Genomic DNA, 18,241 nt, shown 5'->3' on the forward strand with positions numbered 1-18,241 from the left:
CCCATTTTGTGGGAAAAATCTACCACCATAGTACACAGAAATTTACCAAAAAGTCAAGAGTGCTAAAAAATAGAATAGAACTAAAAAGCAAACAAAAATTTAAGGCTTTCTGTATTGCTAGGCACACTTCCAACAAGTCTGCCTATCCAGTGTGGACTTTCCCATGCCCAATATAGAAGCCAAAAGTGTTGCTGAACATTAATAGTTAGCCTCTCCAGGCTGTGTCAGTTGTAGGTCCGCAGGGACCCTAGCTCACATATGGGGTGGGAGTGGATCTGGCAGTGCAATGTGGGAGCCAGCTACATTCAAAGTGGTGAGGGTCATCCAAAAGCAGCTCGGACTGTCACTGTCACTCCAGCCTGCTTCTCACTGAACTTGACACCAAGCCTTGCTTGGCTCATTACCAGAATATTTTCAGAGGAGTGTGACCTAGCAGTTTCAAGAGAGGTGGATGGATGATATTCTTTTAAGTTGCAGTGGACAGTAGATTGGACATTCATACTACAGGCTTCTGCTAAAGCTGATCTTCCTCTCTTAGCTCCCGCAGAGGTGCACTGGAGGGGCCCTTGCAGCCTGCACCAAGCACCTGCGGATCTGATTCATGATGTGCAAAGGCTGAAGAATGATGATCAGCCACTGAGCACTTGCTGTGAAAGTTGTTAAGTAAAAACTGCTAGTAACAAATAATAAGGTACAGTTATCAAAAGCTGTACGTATCATAAAAGTGGTGCTACCAATGCAGAAATTTTCTGCCATGAAATGCATGTACTAACTGCAAAATTATTCAGAGGAAAGAAAAAGTGTCTTTTACTCAGGATTCAGTCTTGTGAGGTGCTGCACACCCCCTGTAAATGCTGACTACTTATAACCTCCTAGTTAAATTCCCTTCAGTCTGAGTGAGCGCAGTGTATTGCAAAATTAGATTCTTAGTCAAGAAATAATACCCCAAAGGAAACTGAAGGAACAGTTTAGGGTGAAGAAGAGCGTGGGCTTGTTCAGAGCAATAAAGACTTACAGCTGCCTTATACAATGTATCATTCAGTAACAATAACGGAAACATTTTCTAGACTTCGCAAAGATTAACTTTTTTTTTTTTTTTTTTTTTTTTTTTTTTAATACAGAATTAAAAAGGATAAAGCAGCTTCAATTTGGAAAATAAAAATTCATCCCCTCCTCTCTCTTGCTGAACAGGAGCTTTCCTAATGTTCTCATTTGCATCTTTCCCAAATGAGGCTAATTTTAGTAAGCGATTTTTAAGAAGAGATCTCAGACTTGCCACTGTTCAGCTCTGTGACACAACTCAAGAGAAGAAAGAGTGGCAGAAAACATCAGAAATATAGCTCTTCCTTTGTTTCATTTCCCCCCTCCTTTAAAAGCTTGCAATGCTTGAAGTTGTACAGATCAGAAAATTCACATACATTTTAAAATAGCTCCTTCACATGCAAGTGCCAGTAAGAACAAACACACAAAAATTCCTGTGCCTCAAACTGCCTCATTGAATGCTGAGCCTCTTCAACACAGTGGGATTTTCTTAGGGGGAGGACACACTTTCAGTGTATTTATGTTGTGTGTATTTAAAACATTCACTCCAAGATCTACAGTTACTAAACATACAGCTGTAACATATATGCCAATATTAAATGTGGAAAGAGCTGTACAATAGAAATGAAGACTGTGTGCAGTTTGATTTAGACATCTGTTAATCTGCTCACATTTTCTTACCACTTGTTAAAACGTATCCTTAGATGGTACCATTAGTATGGCCACAAAACAGTCGCAATAATATGCTATCCTTCACAGTTTAAAAACAACAACTACAAACTTTAGTGTTAATAAAAGACAACCTAGCAAAAACAGCATATCATCCTAAAAAGTGCATTTCTGCACTGTTTAACCAGCTCAGGTTCTAGGCAAATCAAAAGAGGATTCCTATGTATTTTCAAGTTTAATAGCACCATGATGAAATGTTAACTTCTGAAAAGACACTTTTGGGATCCGTCAAGTTTGACTTCAAATAAATTCTTAACCAAATGCAGAATTTGGGGAGCTTCTTTTTAGAAGAGTAGCACTTGTAAGTTCCAGGTACTAGGAATATTTGTTATTGCCTCCGTGTTTCTCTCCTCTAGATCACCTTTCTTTTAACCATTTCTACAGTAGAGAAGAAAAACAAAAACCAAATAAAATAAATATATTTAAATACATATTTTTCTGACATATACACACACACAAAGGAAGCTAAAATTTGAAAATATACTAGAATATGGAATAAATGAATGAGTTGATTTACAAAGACCTTTTTAAGGCATAACAACAAATGGCTTATTAAAAAAGTAGCTAATTAGACATGAGAACATTAGAAGCCATAATATCTAAGAGAGAAAAAATTATGTTGAATTCCAGTATTTTCTTGCATTATCCTACAGTTGCTGAACTTTCCTTCTTATAAAATGTGAAAATAAGACAAAGACACACAAAGATTTTCTAAGATCATAGAGATTACAACACAGCAGCTATGCTTGTACATTAGATATTCTAGAGAAATGGTGCTAGTGTGCACACTGCTGTAATGAAAATTGAAATATGGTGATTTGTGGTGATGATTCACAGCAACATCAAAGAGAAAGAGGCAAAGCAAGAGCTGTTGTGGATGAGACACAAGAGCTTCATGACCCTGCAGGTTAAGGCACATCGGGTTGCATTTCCTAATGTGGCGGTGCTATGGCAACTTTTCTTTGAGGGAAGCCACCAGATTCTGTAGGCTCTCAGAGTCTAGAGAGAGTATTGACATGGGCTCATAAGCCAACACCAGCTAGGGAAAAGGCAATGGTGGAGCATGCACTTCACAGCCCAAACTGAGTGAAGAATCACTGTTTGGAAGCCACATAGGACATAACAGTTAGTTAAATCCTTTCGAGAAGTTTCCATTTTCCTTCTGCTGTTCATCAGACACATAGAACTTTGTTTGTTTTACTTGCCTGATTTGGTTTTATTTCTCTTTTTCTTTAATTCTACTGACTGCATTAATATTTAATGTGATATCCTGACACAGCTTGCTAGACATTTGGCCAAGGTAGTGCCAGACAGGAGCCAAACATCACATTTTTGTTTTGTAAGTCCTGCCTTATAATATGAAGGATAGAAGGGCATTTACCCTGCTTAGGCCTGCTCCTAACTGGAACAGTAAGCTGTGGGAAGTCCACAAGGAGGGATTTCTGAGGCTAATAAGTGGCAGTAGATAAGGTGCAGCTGGCTTCTATAGTTGACAAGCACCCAGGGCTTGTCAACCCCACTCAGGGCTACTGCCAGTGCCAGGCACGTGGCAGCAGGATCTGTCCATGATGGTCACATGGAAAGCTGCCATGCAACCAGGAAAACGGAGAGGCCTGCTTTCTAGATAGACATTCACTCTCTTTTAGAGAGCTAAACGCTGGGAATGGATAGTACTGGTGCTGAAGGGGAGTCACTGCCTAGCAATGGAGGCTTGCAGGTGTGAACCTCCTTATCTGCAACACTGCCAGTCAGCTTGGGTTAAAATGATGCAGTTCCACTATTTGTTTCATAAGAAAAGACATTTTCAAGCTGAAAACAAGGCCAGGACTCACCTTTTGATCTTTTAGGAGTAGTTCCTCAAACAGATGCTTCCAGCTGCATCAGCAGCAGTCATTGCATGATGATCAGATCTGGATATATGTTAGGGTCCCCTCTGGCATGGGACAACAGTGTTGTGACAGGTGCCATAGCCTGGCTTGCAAAACAGCAACAGCAAGGAGCAGCATATCTGAAGTAGAAGGAAGGAATAGAAAGTATGAGAATATGGAGCATTACTCTTACATAACCTGGCAATGTACAGTGTGGATGAGGCAGGTGGCTGGTGAGCCTGACCATTGAGATATCTGCCCTGTCCAGTCACCAAGGACATGAAAATGCTATTGAGCCAGCATGAGGCAAATGTTTGGGCTTTTTCTGAGACTTGAGTAAATGTAGGTTAGCATTACAGATGCAAGCTGGGAAGTAAAATCTCACTCAGTTCTGTGGCTGTTGAGGTGGCATACAGAAAAGATATAGCATAGTCATACATTTTATGCACTGACTATAATCACTAAGTTAGTTAACCACAAGCCTCAGAGTGAGCAGTTATGTATAACCATATCTGTAGTTATCTGTAGTTAATAATACATCTCACCTCACACATTTTTTCTGAACGTTACATCCTTTTGTTACAGGTGAAGACCTTTCAGTCATGATAGATCATGCATCTTGACTGTGACCAGCTGGCAGAAGTATCTTGGAACAAAACTCTGGACGTTCCGCTCTGAGAACAAATTACAGCAAGCACTATCTTCTCATGCGTACATAATCCATGAAAATAATTGACAACAATCAAGAACATAAATCTAATACTACACAGGGTTGGAAACTGGCAGGAGTTAGACAAGAACTCAGATTACAGAGCTTTCATACAGTGAATGCTAGAAGCAGTTCAACACAGTTTTCTTCAGAACCCACTCCAACATTTAATTTTTTTCCTCAAAACTCAGTAAGTAGCAATAGACCCTGATGAACACTTACCCAGTGAAAACAAAACAAAGTGAATTCAAATAATAAGCTGTACAAGTTCTGGAAGAGCACATCAGAATTGAATCATAACACCCTTTCAGTCTGAACACTGAGGATTCTATGACCCTTGCTAAGTACACTATTTCTCAAAACATGAACTGCTTGTTAGTAGCTGAAAAAGGATTGTGTGATCCAAACCTTCTTTTCACAGAATGGAATTAAGAAAGACTTCACTGACCACTTCTCAGTATCAGCTTCTCTCATTAGCACTACAGTATATACAGGAATAAAACGATCACTTCCTCATTCAGGGAAGTCAGCTAAAATGAATTCTGATTGCTTACTGTGATGACTGTATGTAATACAGTAGGAATCACTTCAGTTTCAGTTCTGCATAGATGTCTAAATAATCACAGAATATCCCATGCTAGAAGGGACCCAAAAGGATGCTTAAGTCCAGCTCCTAGTTCCACACAGGAGCGCACCAAATCCTCTCTTTTTGCCCACACCCTACCCCTGCCACCACACTGTACAGTGAGGTGACATCTGCAGCCATCAGGCATCCTTATCAGGGTCAGCCCAGTTCCCAGAACTTAGGGTAGCTATCAAGCCCCCAGGCTGGCCTGAACAAGGCCTGACAGTGCTAATGAAGCAAATAACCCCCACATGCTGTGGGGCTGGCCCTGCCCTGGATTTCCAACAATGTACAGCTGTTCCTAGGCAGCCCCAGCACCTCTGAACTGTATTTTGCTTTAGTACCTTGTTAAAAAAAAAAGGCAAATAGCTCAACCTCATGGTTTCCTTTTAAAGCACAGAGAGAATCTATTTATTTATTTGAAAAATATGTTTCCACATGATATGAATTTGGGATAGAAAGTAGTGTTTCTGTGAAGCTTTTTGATGTATTTTTGGGCAACAAATGCCATTCTTCTCCGAATACAGTACCAGAGCTTCTGCAAAATTTGGAGATGAAAGGAAAATATTTTGCTGCTATCACAAACTTTTGCATAAGTCTTACAACTGGAAAGATCACATTTGCTTTACTGAATTATGATCATCATGAGTCAATGGGAAGTTTCAAGATAAATGAACTCTTTAGTGTTTTAAACATAGCTTTAGGTAATTATACAAAGATGATGGCACACTTTTCCTTTGTTATCGAATTTTTCCTTCTTTGTTTTTTTTTTTTCCCCTAGACCCATATATGCTATTTCCATTTCTTTTTCTTCATGTTGGGAAAAAAATTTTAGGCAGTCCATTAATACAGTCCCATAAGTTAATACAATTTTCTTTATGAAAATTTTGAAAACTGTTAGAACAACACAACTTTATTTTTCATTTAACAATACTGCTTTGGAGAACACACAGCTGTGACCTGCTTTGAGCTCTACTGGGTTTCCTTCTTCTCCTAACCTGCTGCTGAGCTTGTCACTGAATGTTTCAATAGAAAGGACCTGAGAATCTAAGTTGTTTGTTTGTTTTAATTGGTTTAGTGAATATTTCCTGTCTAGGATTCTGGATGAGATACTGTAAAGGTAGCCAGAGTATTACAGATACCACAATTTGGAAAATTCTTTGGTGATTCTGTAAGTTGGGATAGCTCCCAATACTTCTGCTCAAAGAGAGCTCAGTCACTCAGTTACTTGTGGCTGATGCTTGACCGTAGTAAAGCTACTTGCAAAATATGAAATCTCCATTTCCTAGTGGAAGAAACGCATCTAGCAGCCTGTGTTAGATTTTAATGAAAAGAAAGTTATTAATAAATAAAATTACCTTTTCTACCAAGTTCTCTATGTAACTGAGGATCTAACTTGAGAATAGACTTGCTCAGATATACCCGAGCACAACAGATGTATGGAAAGAGGGGTACTTTCTTAGAGGTTCTCAGTATAGATATCTCTTACAGCAATGTCCTGCTTAGGAGCGGTGAAGGGCAAGATGAAGCAATTGTTTTTCACTGAACCAACTGAAAAAACAGTGTAGGTAGAAGTATTGATGTATGCATATTTGCAGTATTACGCTTCTTCAAGAGTTTAGGAACTCTTAATCATGTTGTGGAAGTATTTCTTTTTCCTACCGGTTGAAGTACTTTTCTTCATTTCCCCCCTATAATACCCATTGTAATAACTGGCCTCCTCCTTTAGCTGCTCTACCCTTTCTGGTCTGATTTCCACCAGCTCAAGTGTACCACAGCTGACCTCCCAACGCTGTGCTGTCAGTTATCCTGACATGCTTTGTTATGAAAAACATAGCATTTTACCGTAGTTGGATTAACTGTTCTGATCTTGTTGAAATGCTCTCATTTACTTTGGTTTTACTTTGCCAAAACCATAATTGTTTCCTCAATTGGTGAAATCCTCATGTTAGCAACTGGACTTCTATTTGAGTCCTTTCAGAGTTTTATTTGCTTTATTTTTCTGTTCTACATCTTAGGCCAGAAGCATATTATTTGGCCTACTGTAAAATAGGACTGAATGGGTCTCCAGAGGACTGCTGGTATTTTTTCCTGTGTGAATTTTGTTTCTTATAACCATGCAACAATGTTTTATAACAAGGCAAAATCAAAGATTGCTCTGAGTAATTCTTGAAGGAAATGGTAAAAGGTCAAGCCAAGTAACAGTTAGCTGAGTTAAATAATAAAGTCAAAGCTACTTGCTTTTACCTTGTCACATGCAGCTCCTGCTAGATTAACTGAGTGAGAAGTTTGTGTGTCTAAGTGCACTGGCTGCTAGAAACTTGGGTTGTTCCCTCTAAAAGTTCAAAAGTTATGAAACACAGAGACACACTGTTTCTGATTCCATGGTACTCATTATCCAAGGTGTAAATACTGTAGACACCTACAAATGACATGCATGCATTTGCACCTTTGGCTGCTGCTATCAGGCAAAAGGTAAAAGGCAAACAGGAGTTCTGATGCTACAGTGTCTGACTGCTGTCCAAGGAGTGAAAGCACCCCAGACTGCCACCCCCAGCCCAGCAACCTGTGTGCTGCACTGGAGGAAAATGCTTTGATGCCAGCAAACAACCTCTTGCTCTAAGTACAGAAGTGCTTCTTTGGTGACACATCTTTAGAAATTGTGTGGATTCTTTTTGCTCCATTCCTTATCCACAGTCCAAGAGCTGCACTCAAACCAGCATTGTTTGTCTTTAGCCCACAATAACATGGTGTGATTTCAGCCTCCATGTCTTCATCCTGCATACGAGGCTGTAAGGGGGGACAATTCTGTCACACTGATTATAGCTGCCGAAAAACAAAGCTGCTTTACCATCAGTTTCATGTTGATTTCTTCTCAACATGATGGTTTTTAAGGTATGTCTATATGTCCATAAAGCCATCTGTAGATGACATTTGATAATAAATATTAATATAAGTGCATAAATTTATTCTTTGAGTTTGCAGATTACACTAAAAGGTAGCCAACAGTAATCTAGTAAAGTATAACTGCAAAACGCACATAAATCTACAAAGACTTCCAGATTTAACATGGTGATTCAAATCAACATCTTAACTAACAGAAAATGTTTGAGCATTCAAGTGCATTGATTATAATAGAGATTTTAGTATGTTGTAAGTTTAAAATGTGCGTTCAGGTTTTATTAGATTGGGCTGAAACCTGTCTCCCTGCTTATGGACATGGAAAAGAAATACAGTGGTGTCATTCTAGCCCTCAGTGGCTGGCCTTCTTCAGCAGACATTGACCAAGAACTTTATTGGTAGTTGCAGCAGACAGGTAAAAAAATGTTTAGTAATGAAAGTTTAATTTTTCTGTCCCTACGTCTTAGTTCGTGGTAGACTATGGAGTGCTGTGTTTTGTTGTTGGCATCACTGTACATCTGTGGAGAAAGTATTTCACTTTCAGGATTTTTAAGACAACAGCTTCCATGATGGAAAGAGAATTTTTTACGTAAGAGAATTTTTAAAAACTTTTGATTACTGCATCTTTCTGTGACAAATGCAGTAGGCAGAACTTTTTTCTAAACCCAAGTTCTGTTTATAGCCACACTCACAAATGAATCATTTTATCTGTCCAAGACAGTTACAAAATTCTTGCAGAATGTAAAGCAGCTGATTGTTACATACAGGATCTCAACATTCTCTGAGCAGTGGCTTAGTTTTGCGGATATTGAAGCAGAGATAAAGCACCATCAACAGCAGGACTTAAACTTGGCTGTAATAAACCACAAGATATACCAAAGGAAAAGCAAGTATCTCCAGGATATTTGAAATGTGAAAGGACAACCATGCTTTCTTCCAACTTCACTTATGGGCAGTAGCAAATGCCAAAAGATGGTCACGTATGCTGTGAATCACATTTAGTTATTACTACAAAGGAAACATATTCCATGGTTTGTTAATTCTAAATTGATTTTGACAGCTCAGCCCTAAAATAGAGAGCAAACTACGCCACCAACTGAGAGTCTTGTGAATGTGACTCTTTATGTAATTCCTGCACTTTTGTGGATGCCATCCAGTGAATTTTGAAGTAAAAAATATCTTCAACTCTTGTATCAGATCAGGATGACCAAAGTGAAATGGAAAGATAAAAACTCTCAGTAGAGAAGAGATTTAATCCAGTTGATGGTGTCTCAGATTAAGGGCAAATCATCCACTCCCACACAATAACAACAGTTGAATTATGAGAGAATAAAAGGCAGACGTGGGTGAAAATAGAGGCAGAAAGAAACAGGAAGGTCAAATCCAGACATGACTTATGTTCTACTCCTGGTAGCACAGCTTCTGTTTCCTCTAACCAAAGAGCTGGCACAAAAAAATCACAACGTTGGACAATCTAGCAAGGTGACAGGACTAGAAAAACATTGGCAGGAACAGTGCAAGTAACATTATACCCATTTTTCCCTTTTCCTTACAGTAAAAATTTTTGGTGGCCTCAAGTCATTTTCAACCCATGTTCTAGCTTTCACAAAAAAGCTTAAGTTTGTTCTGTTCTCTGCTGGCAAGATAAGAATATGTGGGGAGCTTCTGCTGCTCTGAAGCAGAGCACTCTTGCCGTAGGCTTTGTGTGGTTCGGTAGATCTTCACATTTGTCCCTTGCGTTTGCTTGCCAAAATGGAACAGCCTGTTTGTCAAGAACTGCTGACTGATCAATAGAGAATATTAGGGCATTTTACAAGCCTCAAAGGCTTTGAGTAATTTTTGAAGGAAATGTTAAAAAGTCAAGCCAAGCTTGTCTGAGATCAGTAGCACCTCTCATCATTTGCACATTGACATAAACTCCGACATATTTCTCATTTTGCACAGTATGACAGTGTTCAAAGCTGGTTAGAGTCAATGGGGCCAGATGGATTGCACCCTACAGTGCTAAGGGAGTTGGCGGATGTGGTTGCCATGCCTCTCTCCATCATCTTTCGACAGTCCTGGCTAACAGGGAATGTCCAGGTTGACTGGAGACTAGCAAATGTGACTCCCATCTTCAAGAAGGGCCAGAAAGATGATCCTGGTAGCTATAGACCTATCAGTCTCACCTCGGTGCCAGGGAAGGTTATGGAACGGATAATCTCAGGGTACATCATGGATCAGTTAAAGGTCAATCAGGGGATCAGGCCCAGTCAGCATGGGTTTATGAATGGTAGATCCTGTTTGACAAACCTGGCTTTGTTCTATGACAAGGTGACCCGCTTAGTGGATGAAGGCAAGGCTGTCAGTGTGGTCTACCTGGACTTCAGTAAGGCCTTTGACGCTGTCCCCCACAGCATCCTTGTGGAGAAGCTGGCTGCCCATGGTTTGGATGGGCATACGCTCTGCTGGGTGAAACACTGGCTGGATGGCCGGGCCCAGAGAGTTGTGGTCAATGGAGTTAAATGCAGTTGGCGGCCAGTCACGAGCAGTGTCCCCCAGGGTTTGGTGCTGGGGCCTCTTCTATTCAACATCTTTATCAATGATCTTGATGAGGGGATTGAGTGCACCCTCAGTAAGTTTGCAGATGACACCAAGTTGGGAGGGAGTGTTGATCTGTCAGAGGGTAGAAAGGCACTACAGAGGGACCTGGATAGACTGCATCGATGGGCCAAGGTAAACCATATGAGTTTCAATAGGGTCAAGTGTGGGGTCCTACACTTTGGTCACAACAACCCCAGGCAACACTACAGGCTTGGGGGAGGAGTGGCTGGAAAGCTGCCTGACGGAAAGGGACCTTGGTGTGCTGATGGACAGTTGGCTGCATATGAGCCAGCAGTATGCCCAGGTGGCCAAGAAGGCCAATGGCATCCTGGCTTGTATCAGGAATGGTGTGGTGAGCAGGACTAGGGAAGTAATCCTGCCCCTGTACTCAGCATTGGTGAGGCCTCACCTTGAGTACTGTGTTCAGTTTTGGGTGCCTCGGTACAAAAAGGACATGGAGGTGCTGGAGCAGGTCCAAAGAAGGGCAACAAGGCTTGTGAAGGGCTTGGAGAATATGCCCTATGACGAGCGACTAAAGGAACTGGGGCTGTTTAGTCTGAGGAAGAGGAGACTGAGGGGAGACCTCATTGCTCTCTTCAAATACCTGAAAGTGAGAGCAGGGCTAGTCTCTTCTCACAGTTGGCAGGTAACAGGACAAGGGGAAATGGACTCAAGTTGCGCCAGGGGAGGTTTAGGTTGGATATCAGGAAAAAGTTCTTTACAGAAAGGGTTGTCAGGCACTGGAACAGGCTCCCCAAGGAGGTGATTGAGTCACCATCCCTGAATGCATTTAAAAACCATTTGGATGTGGTGCTCAGGGACATGATTTAGCGGTGGGTTGTTAGAGTAGTATGGTTAGGTTGTGGTTGGAGTTGATGATCTTGAAGGTCCTTTCCAACCTGAGCAATTCTATGATTCTATGATTCTAGAGATGTTCTAGATGTCTGCCCAGGTAATGTGAGGAAATCAGATCTCAGACATCTATTTTTGCCTCAGTAGGTACCACATCTCATGGGCCAGGCAAGGCGAGCAATGAGACAAGGCATTTCTTCCGTAAGACTGAAAATCACTTGTCACAAAAAATCTCCCCTTGTGCACATTGTGAATTGTTGAAAGGCAGACATGCAGAACTTGAGATAAATGCAGTTCTGTGCCTCAGTTTCACGAAGCGCAGCTTTTGCCATGGTGATACTGTGCATGCTGGACCAGGGAACGATAAAAGATAGGGGGAGGCCACCTCAGGCAGCGCTCCCCTCGCTGTTTCTGGTCCATCTCCTCGCGGGAAGCATCGAGAGGTGCAATTCCAGACACCGAGCTGCCAAGAGCCGCCCCGGGCCGTGCCCCGGAAGGATGCGGCCGGGCCGGGCCGCGCCGAGCATCCCCGCCGCCGGGCAGCATGGCGGCTTCTGGAGGTGGAGCCAGCCGCTGACCTGCCGGCACCCGAACAGCCGCATCCTCTGCTCTGAATAGACCCTCCTCTTTTTTTTCTTTTTTTTTCTCTTTTTTCTTTTTTTAATCCTACCTGCGCCAGAAAGCGCGGGGAGAAATTATTATATTATATATTAAAAATATCGAAATATATATATTTAAAAGGCCGGCACGAGCGCAGGTGCGCATGGCTGCTCGCCTGACGTGAGGAGCCGGACCGGCCGCCGCCGCCATGGAGCACATCCGGATGCCCAAGGTGGGTCCGCGTGGGAGCAGCCCCGCAGCGGGCAGGGCTGCGGCTGTAGGGCCGTTCTGCGCTGCAGCCCGCACGGCTGCCCCGGGGTGGGGGTGCTTCGGGCTGGGCTGGGGGTTTGAGTTGCCTTAATGAATGCAAACCTCGACCGTGGCTTGTAGGTAATCAGAATGGAGGTGTACTGTCCTGTAGCTCATCCCAGTGTCAGGTCTAGTGACGAATTTGTTTAGTTTTTATAGACAGATGCTGTAGTCCTTCTGTTAGTCCATTTTTCTGCAGGTGAAGCCTGTATTTCTCAACAGAATTTCCATCTTGCTCTATAAAATGAGGTACAATTTTGACACACACATAAAAATAATGACTAAGATGAACTCCGACAGTGTACTAATTTGAAGTGGGCATAGAATATATTTTTGTCTTATTTATTTTTATTTCCTTCTCCCCACCCCCCAAAGCTGTTAAAAAGTTATTTGTCTTTGATTTGTGCCTATTTGTTTATTGTCAGTATCTAGTATGATTACACTAATTTGAGATGAGATTCTTCTTGTTCAACTTTGATTTTTGGCTCTTTAGGTGCTAAAATGAATATATTAGGAACATATGTATTTATAGGATCTATTCCTTCTTATGTCACAATTTATCATCAGCTTTTTTGGAAGGAAGAATGTCAGAATATAAAGAATCATCCAAGCACAGATAGGAAATGATCAGTGGAAGTTGCCTGAACAGGTGCTTCCATCTATGAGCTGAAGAATGCTGAAAGCATGAATGTGAAAAATAATGAAACGGATTAACAAGGGCAAAAAAAAAAAAAAAAAAATTAAAAACAAGTCTTCATACTTGTTTTTAATGAAAGACCCAAACCTGTCCAAAAATTATGGACAATGGAAGCTTTTCTGTTAGTTTTTCTGCCAACATGTGCCTTAAAATGTTGCAGAAATGAGTTTTGCATATACATAGTATCAAGACAGCTGTGAGAAAGCACAGCATTGATGTTTCAAAACTTGCTCTGGAAATCGTACTCAGGGAGAACTGATTGTACAGTCTTTATTCCTGGCATCTCCTTATATTTGTAGCTATACTGGAAGTTAAGTCTCTGATGGATTAATGCAGTTTAGAAGGCAGGATGTAAGGGTGCCATTAAGTTCTTTCAAAAAAAATCCTTCTACGCATGCATAAAAGCCAAGACATTAAATATGAGTAGTTACTGAAATATATCCCTCAAGTTACTCCTAAATACAGTGATGCCTCAGTGTACCTACTATTACCTAGCAGAAATGATTTATTTAATTTGCTTGTTCAAAAAAAACAGAAAATCAGTCACCAAAAGAGTGCTGTTTATTTTTGTTTGTTTTTACTGATTTTTTTCACTAATAATTTGAAATTTAACGCTAAATGTTTTCCAACCTCAGCAAAGGTAAGAATAGACATATTCTTACTATATTGAATGTTAGTCTATGGTATCCTGTTTCTCAACTCCGTCCGATTTTGTCCAGTGAAAAACTTGATAAGCAACTGCCTTTCTCTGAGGAGGTATTTATTTCAGAATAGTGTGACTTTCCAGGATTCCCAGCCACTTTGAAAATTAAGATGAATCCCATACTTAGAAAATTATTGAACTTACTAATACAAAATCAAAACAAAGTTCTTGTCCCAAGTAAAAGCTTTTCTTTCAAAAGGCAATAAAAACATGTTGTCAATAGTTGCCACAACAATTAGCAATTCTGTTTTATTCTAGTTCAAATAAAACAGTAGTGAACGATAGTTTGCAAATATTAAAATAAATCTGATGTAGCATAGTTGTCATCTAAGTAAAAGAAATGAACAGAAGCAGAGAGAAATTCCATATAATCTGGACCAATTGTTCATTTATGTCACTGGTCTGCGTCTTCCAGTGGTGGGAGGAGATCCTGGCTACATTCTTCACTCTCGCAGCATCCATATTTGTTGTGGTCAAATCCATCCCTACCTTGTTTGATTCATGTCCCTTTGTGGACCTGTTGTGCATGTGTTTGCCAAAGCCCTTTCTGGACATGCTAATACCCTGTGCCTGTGTGGGATCAAGTTGCAGAAGATCACAGGTGCAGAAGTTTTGTTCAATGCTCCTTGCTTCTAGCTTTGGTGATTTGGAGAACGACCGTTTGTTTTCACTTTTTCCATGCCTTCATCACAAATCTTGATCATAGCCCACGTGTTTATGATAATTTCAGACAAATGTCAGCAATGATCCCAAGACCTCTTTCCTGTGTGGGAACTATCATTTCTGAGTCCATCCATGTTTGTGCAGATATGGTTTAGGGTTTTGTTTTATTTTTTTCCCATAGCTAAATCATATGTATTTATTTGTGTCTCTTTTGCCTGCACACAGCTCTTCTGGAGTTCTTATGCCACAGATACAGCATTTGGCTGTCTAAGAAAGCTTATTATCCACAGACTGGAGGATATTACTGCTTACTCTTTTCTCCAGGACACTGATAAAGCTGAGTAAAACCAGTCTCAGAACTTGAAGGACTTAACTGCTGACTTGTCTCTATCCTGAAAGACATGCTATTAAGACCTACTATGTTTCCCATCTTTTAAGCAGCTTTCAGTCTGTAAATGGACCTCTCCTCCAGTATCATGGTAACTTAGTTTCTCTAAAAATCTTTAATTGTCACAAGGTTTTTCTGAACTCTAAATATATCTTTTCCCCTGGGTCAGCCTTACCATGTGCTTTGTGGCAGCATCAAAGGGCTCCAGCAGGATTTCCCTCAAGTCAATAGCAGAAATAGAAATCACTTGACAAAACTGATCTTCTTCATTATTTTTTAAATGCTGTTCCTTAGCCCTTCTGGACAGTATATAGCTGAGTCTCAAACACCCTCTTTTATGTACCAAATGCCATTGTTCTACTATGATATTATTGGTGGAACGGAGAGTGCATGTACAAATACATAGAGGCAGCAGTGATGTAAACGTCACAATGTAAATATCATCCTATTTATGAAGGCTGTAATTTGAGTATACTTAAAAGTTGCTAACTGTCACGCATAGCTAAATAAAGTTATGTATAATTCCAATAATCTTTTAGAAATGAGTAAAACCACTGTTAGCTGTTAATATGGATTGAGCAGCAAGGTTTGTCTAGGATAATTGCCAAAACCCAAAACTTGTTGAACTGCTTATAACAGAGTTAAAAAATAATAATAAGCAATACTTCCACACAGTCTAGAAGCGTATCTTGTTAACATCTGTAGAGACATGTCTAACAATGAACAGGTAGACAGATAAGGGCTCTAAAGACATGTTTATTTCACAGGAGGGCTTTGGGCACCATTGCTAATCACTTTATTTTATTTACCACTTTTTGTCTTCGTGTACTGGCAGCAGGTTTATTGAATGGTCTTCTTAAAATAGAGAATACATCATATTTATCCCCGGTGTAGCAGCTGTCTTCAGTGGAATATTCATTTTGGTTGAGTGTCTCTTACTAACACAATACTTGTTATGATGACTTGGGATGATTTGAGCTTCTCAAGTGGTTTTGTTTTTGTGATGTTACAGTGAGGTATTTCTTTTCAATGACTCCTTTCTCAGGAAAACTTTAAGATACGTTCCCATTTCTCATGATGATGAAAAATCCTTCTGCCAATTATTACTTTTCCTAACTAATTTCTAGCACTGTGTAAATGAGTGGTATTTCCTTTTTTTTTTTTTTTAGCGGATTTGACCCAGAAGAGCACACTTCCGTCACAAATGTCCCCTGTGCCATTCTCTTTCCTGAATTTTATTAGCTATGCAAAATGTATTTGTACTGCAGATGTATTTGGCCCAACAGAGTTATTCTGATGAGACAATAGACAAAACCCTTCATCCTTTTTTCAGGTAACATGGTTGTTACAGAGGACTACAAATAAAACTTTTGAGAGCAGTTTCAGCTGAAATTTCACTTTTCTGCTTGTCTGGGGAAAGTTTGTATTGTGTTTTCTCCCGTTTGTTTATTCAGTTTTAGTTTGGGGCATTGCTACTTATGGAATGAGATTTTTAATGCTTAGCTTTAGGTGTATGATTTAAGAGCAGAAGGTCTGTATGCAGAGCCAAAGGAATCTCTGGAATCTCATTAGAGAAGATTCAGTCTCCAGTTACCATTTATTCTTCATGTGTATGAGCTTCTAACGTAGTTACGTAAATAGGGTGTGGAAACTTTGGCATTAAAGCTTTCTTCATTTTCTTTTACAATAATCAACTTCAACTGGTCACTACTCTTACAACTGTTTCCTTATTTCTGTAATCTGATTCGTATATCTCACAGTGATGTATTAATATACATTCTTCTAAAGAAACGGAATGTTACTTTTGGTCCTCTTTAACCATTAGTCTATTCTTAATCTTTGGTCATCCTATTGGAAGTTCTGTATGAAATAGGTTAAGCTGTTAAAGCATGTCATATGTTTATCATCTGAAAACTCTGTGCCTGTGTAGTAGCAAGAGCCTGTAGAACAGCTGACCATTTAAATAATAACTAATTAAGTGTTGACTGATTATTTCTAATTGAGTGAATCCAGGAGCACACTGACCTTTGTGAAGTGAGTGACTTACTCAAGTGAGCAAAGGAGCTGTTGTGCTAGATCAGGCTAATGCTGCTTCTGATTTAATACCAAAACATCTGATTCAGAATGCTAACTGAAAGGCAGTTTAGAAGAGAGTGAAGGAAAGAATAATCCATATGGGAAAATGCTGCCAAATTTATGAGCTGATGCAAGAACACTGATGGAGCCAGTGATCCAAAGGTTATTTAAGGCAATGAAGGTGTTCTTCTGGCTTTAAGAGGATCAGGATTCAGCTCTTTGGCTTTTGTGCATTCACCTCTATTTTTCACTTGGCTTTCTTTATTTTGCATTACCTCTGGGATTAGAACCCTTTGATTCTGGATGCTTTTTTCACTTTTGAAACTTGAGTTTAATGTATGTGCCTATTCCCTATATGTACTTTATTTCTGTTTTGGTTGTAGTGTTGATCAAAAAAAAAAAAAAACCAACAAAACAAAAGTTGGCACTGAAGGTACTGGAACAACGTGCCTGCAAGAAATTCTATGGTTTGCATCGTTTTCTTTGTTGCTCCTTGGCTCCATCCACAATTTTTTCTCCCTGCTATACGTTACTGCTATACACAATAATTTTCTGTATATCTTTTTTTCAGAGATAAATCTGAACAGTTTTGGAAAATGTAGTAAGATTTACTGACTTAGGAAATTCATCAGTTGCTCACTTATTTTCTAGGTAATTTCTATATCTTTGTGTTGTGGTGTAGACACCATATTGCAATGCTGTATATACTTGTAATAGGTTACAGTTCACTGCATCCGTTATACAATTGCTGCTCATATATATATATATATACATATAAGATAACATGGTGTTGAATTCCCATGTTTTATAAATCACAGCAGACAATCAGATATTTTTAATCAAACTATTTGTTAGGTAATTTTTTCACTGTCTTGCTAATATACAAGTAATTCCTTAAAACTTCTTCAGCTTCTTTCCATTATTTCAGCTTTACTTCAGTCCTTTAGTAAATTAGGCTTGCTTAAATTTTTCTTGAATATTTTCCCCCTTCCTGTCACGTTTGCCCTGAGGACCTTAAGACGTCTTTATTTAAATATAATTATTTTCATATTTTTGACTTTGGATGATTCTTTTGACATATGTGGCCTTCTGATTCTGTGCTACAGATTGAGAAATCTTTTCAATGATGAAAATACAAAGAAGTTGCATGGATTAACTACAGTTTTTATGATTCTTATTGAAATAGAATAGAAACCACATTAAATAGTAGCATTCATTGACAGCTCTCTTTTCCGTTTTTCTTGTTCCGGGACTATGCAAAAAGACATTTTATTATGTATTTTGTTTAGTAAGTACAACCTTATACTTTTCCTGTGTGGATAAAAAACATCTTTACAGTTGTAGCATTTGGTCTTTTGCATGTTATATTTTTTCACTCTTGAGAATTATGCTAAACACATGGATAGCTGAGGTCAATCAGGGTGAAGGAAGCTCAAATATTCCACTTGGACTCAAACCATACCAGCTGTGCTCCTTTTTTCTCATTAGGCTCAGGCT

At 39.7% G+C, this 18,241-nt stretch overlaps 1 protein-coding gene and 1 long non-coding RNA gene across 3 annotated transcripts in view; one reads left to right on the forward strand and one right to left on the reverse strand.

The window, feature by feature from the left end:
* On the reverse strand, nucleotides 1,184–5,234 carry LOC110398397. The gene is made up of 4 exons (XR_002438364.1): nucleotides 4,570–5,234; nucleotides 4,184–4,312; nucleotides 3,603–3,778; nucleotides 1,184–2,148 (listed from the first exon to the last, which is right to left on the reverse strand). It is a non-coding gene; the product is annotated as an uncharacterized LOC110398397 (long non-coding RNA).
* MTMR7 (myotubularin related protein 7) overlaps nucleotides 11,959–18,241 on the forward strand; it is a 44,998-nt gene continuing 38,715 nt past the window's right edge. For both annotated transcript variants that reach the window (XM_021396136.1, XM_021396137.1), the window contains exon 1: nucleotides 11,959–12,140. In XM_021396136.1, coding sequence (XP_021251811.1) covers nucleotides 12,117–12,140 — 24 coding nt within the window. In that variant the 5' untranslated portion in view covers nucleotides 11,959–12,116. The remainder of the gene's footprint in view (nucleotides 12,141–18,241) is intronic.

This window comes from Numida meleagris, chromosome 4 (genome assembly GCF_002078875.1).
Source record: "Numida meleagris isolate 19003 breed g44 Domestic line chromosome 4, NumMel1.0, whole genome shotgun sequence".
NCBI classification, from domain to species: domain Eukaryota; kingdom Metazoa; phylum Chordata; class Aves; order Galliformes; family Numididae; genus Numida; species Numida meleagris.